The sequence below is a fragment of the Agrilus planipennis genome, unplaced genomic scaffold (assembly GCF_000699045.2).
Source record: "Agrilus planipennis isolate EAB-ADULT unplaced genomic scaffold, Apla_2.0 scaffold1628, whole genome shotgun sequence".
Classification (NCBI taxonomy): Eukaryota; Metazoa; Arthropoda; class Insecta; order Coleoptera; family Buprestidae; genus Agrilus; species Agrilus planipennis.
Window position 1 is genome coordinate 1 of NW_020440280.1, and position 5,853 is coordinate 5,853.

At 31.6% G+C, this 5,853-nt stretch overlaps 2 protein-coding genes across 2 annotated transcripts; both read left to right on the forward strand.

Moving 5' to 3' along the window:
* Window positions 1-82: 82 nt before the first annotated feature.
* Window positions 83-2,191, forward strand: LOC108743800 (serine protease inhibitor dipetalogastin; the record flags this gene model as incomplete). The annotated part of the gene is made up of 3 exons (XM_018479395.2): window positions 83-364; window positions 1,528-1,704; window positions 1,771-2,191. Coding segments are annotated over 3 exons (694 nt in total), but the record flags the coding sequence as incomplete, so codon positions are not given.
* Window positions 2,192-2,406: 215 nt separating this feature from the next.
* Window positions 2,407-3,403, forward strand: LOC108743801 (30S ribosomal protein S11). The gene is made up of 5 exons (XM_018479396.2): window positions 2,407-2,664; window positions 2,716-2,846; window positions 2,900-3,000; window positions 3,069-3,134; window positions 3,207-3,403. Exons 1-5 carry the CDS (start codon window positions 2,468-2,470, stop codon window positions 3,312-3,314), a joined length of 603 nt encoding a protein of 200 aa, XP_018334898.1. The 5' UTR covers window positions 2,407-2,467; the 3' UTR covers window positions 3,315-3,403.
* The last annotated feature ends 2,450 nt before the right edge of the window (window positions 3,404-5,853 follow it).

The following is a 5,853-nucleotide window of genomic DNA, read 5'->3' on the forward strand; positions in this document are numbered from 1 at the left end:
ATATTAACTTCTTCAAGAACATTTTTATATCTATATATATCTTGATATCTAAAACATTTCTTTTGTTTCCCCTTTATTTCAGGAAAGCAAATAAAAAAGTTTCTCGAGTAGATTTCGAAAAGTGTAGGCCAAAATTGTCGAGATGTCAAAAGACGAAATGTCCATCAGACATGGACCCAGTGTGTGGCACAGATGCGAAAACATATACTAACCCTTGTCAGCTCAGTATCGCGACTTGTCTCAAAGGGGTTCAAATGGCTCATATTGGAAATTGTACGACCCTTAAACGATCACAATCTTGCCCTTCAGATTGTGATAACGAAACCAAAGAACCAGTGTGCGGATCGGATGGAAATGTTTACAAGTAAGTCAAAAATGTTTATGATTCTGTCTGGTTATCATTTACCATAATTTGTTACATCTTAATAAGTGTAATAATAGACGCAGAATCGAAATCGTCGGTAAAATTAACTTATTGTTTTATTAATTTTTTAAACACAACATAACGGAAAATCCTTTCAATTAGACTTGAATAGAAAATATTTTATAATCTTTTTCATTTTTAACACAATAGCAAACTTAACGTATTTTAATATTAAGCATATATGTAGTCCATTACACTTTTAAACAACTACCCTTAAATTTCCAATAACAATCTCATGGTCCTGTCGGATTTCAAGTACTATATGAAATGAAGCATTTCATAAAAATAACCTAAATCTCCGAACAAACAGAAAAGCGCTCCTGAAATTTCTACTACTTAAACAATTATCTGGAAACATCAAAAGGGTGAAATATACGTAAAAATGTATGCAGAATCTCGTGATGCTATCGGATTTTTAGTGCGTCATTAAATAAAGCAGATTGTAATACGATTTCATAAAAATGTCAAAAATTCGTAAAGGGAAAAGCGGTCCCGAAATTCCGACCAAATAATCAATTATTTGAAACCATCGAAAGGGTGAAATATACGTAAAAATGTATGCAGAATCTCATGATGCCCTCGGGTTTTTAATGCGTCATTAAATAAAGCAGATAGTAATACCATTTCATAAAAATGACAAAAATTAGTAATTGGAAAAGCGCTCCTGAAAGTCCGACAACTTAAACAATTATTTTGAGGCACCCAGTGCTTGAAATATACACAAAAATGAATGCAGAATCTCATGATGCTATCAGATTTTGATTGCGATATAAATTTAAGGAGATAATATTGGCGTTGGCAAAAAATACCTAAAACTTTGTAAAAAAAGAATGCGCACCTGAAATTTCTGCCGCTTAAACAATTATTTCGAAACATCCAATTGGCGGAAAATACGTAGAAATGCATGTAGAATCTCATGATACAATCGAATTTTAAGTGCGGTATGAATTTAACCAAATAATATTACTATTTTACCAAAAATATCGAAAATTGATGAATCAAAAACGCGCTTTTGAAATTTCAACCATTTAAAAAGTAACTTAATTGAAATCAAAAATAATAAATAATAAACGTAAACAATGATCACTTCTTTTGTTTTTTAGATCTCTATGTGACCTCAAGAAACAAACGTGCGATCAGTTTGTAACGGAAGTTCCGCTTCATCACTGTAAGACAACTGCCTCATGTAACATTACGTGCACCGACGAAAAGCAATTTGTTTGTGGCTCGGACAATAAATTCTACAAAAATGAATGCGAAATGAAGCGAGAAAATTGCGGGTAAGTTCGAAAGCTTCGCTCGGTTAGGTTGGGTTGAGTTATTATTACCAAAAATATTTGTTTCAGAAAACACGTTTATGTTGTGCCAATAAAACGTTGTTTGGCCGGTTTCATGTTCAAAGGATGCCAAAAAATCTGCCCGACTTACTACGATCCCGTCTGTGGATCGGATAACAAAACCTACAGCAACCTTTGTTTTTTGGAAATCGAAATATGCCGATCGAAGAACACCGTGTCGCTACAGTCCATGGGAACGTGCACGGAACCAATAAAAGAAATGCCCAAAAACTATTTGTACTGATGATTAGTTGAATTGATTAGCCGAGTGTTTCTATTTTTATTATTTTTTTTTTGTTACACTTTCGATCTAGCCAAAACGAAAAAACAACAAAAACCACTCAGTCTAACTTACTAATTTATTTATTTTATTTTATTTTTGTCTATTCGTGTGCCAATTGCAGCTTGAAACCACGTATCTTAATGTAATACACTANAGTCATGTAATTTAATAAGCGAGCTGTGTATTTATACTTTACCGAAACGATCTATATTGTTTTAGAGTAGTAATAAATAATTAAAAGATCCTTCTCGTGTTTTCATTTAATTAAATATACAATTTAAAATAAACACTCTGTATAGCATAAATCTTACGTCAGAAGGCCGATCGCAAACTCAAAACAGGAGAAAGAAAAGAAGAGAACGCATAACCTTACATCAAACGTCACGCCATAACCTTAGATTTTAAGTGAAATTAACAACAAAAATGCTTAAAAAATGTATCACAAATTTAGTCAATTTAAGTTCTCATAGCTCATTAGCACATTACTTAAGATATATATCAACAACATCGTCTTTCAGAAGAGAAGTGACTGATCGTAGAGAAATGTTAAAATCTCTTCCTTCAAAGGAAGAAGGAACTGTAGGAGAAAAGGCAATTGATATAGATTCTATTATTCAAAGGTAAGTTGCCTGAACTGTTACATTGTGTCCTGCAGTATTTATTGTTTGTAGAAAGGAAAATGTATTTCCTGACATTGACACACCAAATAAGCTTTTCAATGGTACACCCTTCAAAGAACTTCCTATTTTTCATATTAGAGTCTCAAAAAATAATACAATTTTAGCCCTAACAGATCATAAAGGTAAATATAGGTAAATACAAAGTTTCAATGAATTACTGTTTGTTACATTGTAGGTAGTACTAAACTAATAAGATCTTGTGGTATAGAAGGTTTTAAGAATGCCAAAAAAGGCACAAACATAGCAGCCCAAACAACTGCAATAACTGTAGGAACTGTAAGTGGTATTACACTAATATATAATTTGATTATAAGTTATAATAATCAATTACACTTTTTTTTAAGAAAGCCATCGAAAATGGAGTAAAAACTGTAAGAGTAACAGTTAGTGGACTTGGACCAGGAAGAATGGTAAGAATATTTGTCTAATTTAATCAGTTAATATATTTGCAAGCAAAATGGGTATTTAAGTTTTAATTTTAGTCTTCAATAAAGGGGCTTCAGATGTCTGGTATAAATATTGTATCAATAACTGATACAACCCCTGTTTCTTGGAATCCACCACGACCAAGAAAGCAAAGGAAACTTTAAATTTTACTTATAATAGTATTATTAAATTTACTTATTCAAAGAGTAACTTAATTGTAGTTTTATAATAAAAATAAGTTAATTAAACAAGATTTCGTGTTGTATTTTAATTAAAGTGGGTAATGAGATTTAGAAAATGATAATTATTTGATGGAGGCAAAGATAATAAGCATATATGTTAAATAATAACCCCATTAGATAATAACGTTATTGAGAGTTATTTCCTACTTTTCGCTGAGTTAAAAAGGAAGCAATTAATTGAGGGACTTTATACTTGTACATATATCGTTCCTCATTCTCTAACACGACCATACACTAGAAATTTTACTGTTAAACATACTTGAACACGTTTTCTTCTTAAAATGAGGGTAACCAGCTTAAAAAAATCTGGCTGAATTCATCCTTTTATAATTTAGGGTTTTCAATCAATGGGTTGTAAATCTATGGGAGTAAGTGAAAACGAAAGAAGAAGAATAATACCATTGGCATTTGTCAAAATAATCGTGTTATGGCCGGATATTTGACGTTTAATTTGTGTTTGTGCAAAATATTTAAATGATATGACCATGAATTAATAAAATGATAAGAAGAGAGCCAAAACCAATCTTCAGTTGCAATGTAAGTCTAATTTTTATTTCAAACCACAAGAATTCAGTCAATCTAAATGGGTGTACTGAAATTGGCATACCCAATTATTTAAATAATTTGTCTATTTTTCACTTTTTCGATACCCTTTTGGCGTTTTCTTCTTAATTTTAATGTATTCTTCGTATTTTACCACATGGAAATGTGTAGAAGTTGACGAAACGTCGAAGTACAGGTGCGTTTTACTTGATAAGGATAACCTTCTGATAAACTGTTAATAACACACAATGGCAAATGAGATACTTTTCTTTTATACTTTGTGATAAAATACAAATTATTCGTTGAAGAATTTTATTTAATTTACTTGTGGTTTAGATTTTTAATTAACTTTTTAACATAACCTCAATATATTATTATTTGATACCAAACTTTTATGCCTTTAGTTGCAATAACCTTTTTAATTAAAACTTGACATTTTATATTATACATGTACTAGACAAATTGTTCAAATGCCCCCCTCCCCCTATTAATACCATTAATTTTACATTATAAATTACTAAACATACACCTGTGGTAACCCCTTTTTTGTTCTATAAGGGGGCCGTTTTCCCTAGTTGCTTATCGATAATTAAAATATTAGTAATGTATTTAGATAACCCAAGAAGTCATACAAGAACAATAGTCTAGATTAAAGCAATTATAAAATAATTGGTCGTGTGACCTTTTTGGATTGGCGTGCTGATGCTATCAATTTAATGGTCACCTTTTGAAAGTGTGGAAATAAAAACAAAGTTTTATATGGCATTGTAAAAGTAACCGCCAATTTGCCACTCCACAAGTTCATACTTTTTTGCTTATTGTGCAATTTATAATCAATTTTAAATTTGCAATACAAACAAAACGTTACATGTACTTCATCATAGTATTTTATACATAGAAAAAAAGCATTCACAAAAATTTAAATATAAAGTTCTAGAATTACATAATTAAGTAATCAACCCCTACACGGGAAGTGGAATACAAGGGTTGCTCGACAAGTGATAACATTTCCTTTGATTAAAGCTATTCTATTGCGAATATTATGTTTGACGTTGTAAATTATTTTCTGTGTATCTTTTCAAAACGTTTCTTCTTCGCACTTTTGCGTGCTATAAATATTCTCGTTAATTCGTTAAATAAAGCACCCGGTAGCCATGTGTACACGCTTTTATTGCCGCTAACGGTACAGTGGCCGACAAAAAGCAATCGCCACATTAATTACCGCCATTTGTTCGGTAATTATTTGTAAAACATATGCCGTATCCATCATGTGCATACAATGCAATGTCGTCGCCATAAAATTGTCTTTGTTTTCCAACCAGGAATTGGCTTACTGTCATCGGAAGTTGGCGTGCACAAATACATGCCTGTGACAGGTGCGACAGGGTCGAAACTTCGACTTGCATATATGCCAGCATTTCCGTTATAGAAAAAAAAAAAAAAACAAAACGGGTAAAATAAATAGCTGTTATATAAGGGACATACGGAAATTTACAATAGAGTAGATTAAATGGTATTACTACCTGCTTTATTTTATGCCTCACCAAAAATCCGATAGTATCATGAGATTCTGCATAGTTTTCTACCTATTTTTCACCCATTGGATGGTTCAAAATAATTGTTTAAGTGGGCGAAATTTCAGGAGCGCTTTTTCGTTTTACGATTTTTATGTCATTTTTTACGAAATGCTACTATTATGTGTTTTATTTCATGACGCACTAAAAATCCGAGGGCATCATGAGATTCTGCATATATTTTTACGTATTTTTCACCCACTGGATGTTTCAAAGTAATTGTTTAAGTGGTCGAAATTTCAGGAGCGTTTTTTCGTTTTACGATTTTTATGTCATTTTTTGCGAAATGCTACTATTATGTGCTTTATTTCATGACGCACTAAAAATCCGAGGGCATCATGAGA

Excerpts from the sequence above, each read along its gene's own strand:
- LOC108743801 (XM_018479396.2), top strand. The coding sequence starts at position 2,468 with ATGCTTAAAAAATGTATCACAAATTTAGTCAATTTAAGTTCTCATAGC. Across the intron at positions 2,847-2,899 it reads AGCCCTAACAGATCATAAAG|GTAGTACTAAACTAATAAGA; the intron begins GTAAATATAGGT and ends GTTACATTGTAG. Across the intron at positions 3,001-3,068 it reads CTGCAATAACTGTAGGAACT|AAAGCCATCGAAAATGGAGT; the intron begins GTAAGTGGTATT and ends CTTTTTTTTAAG.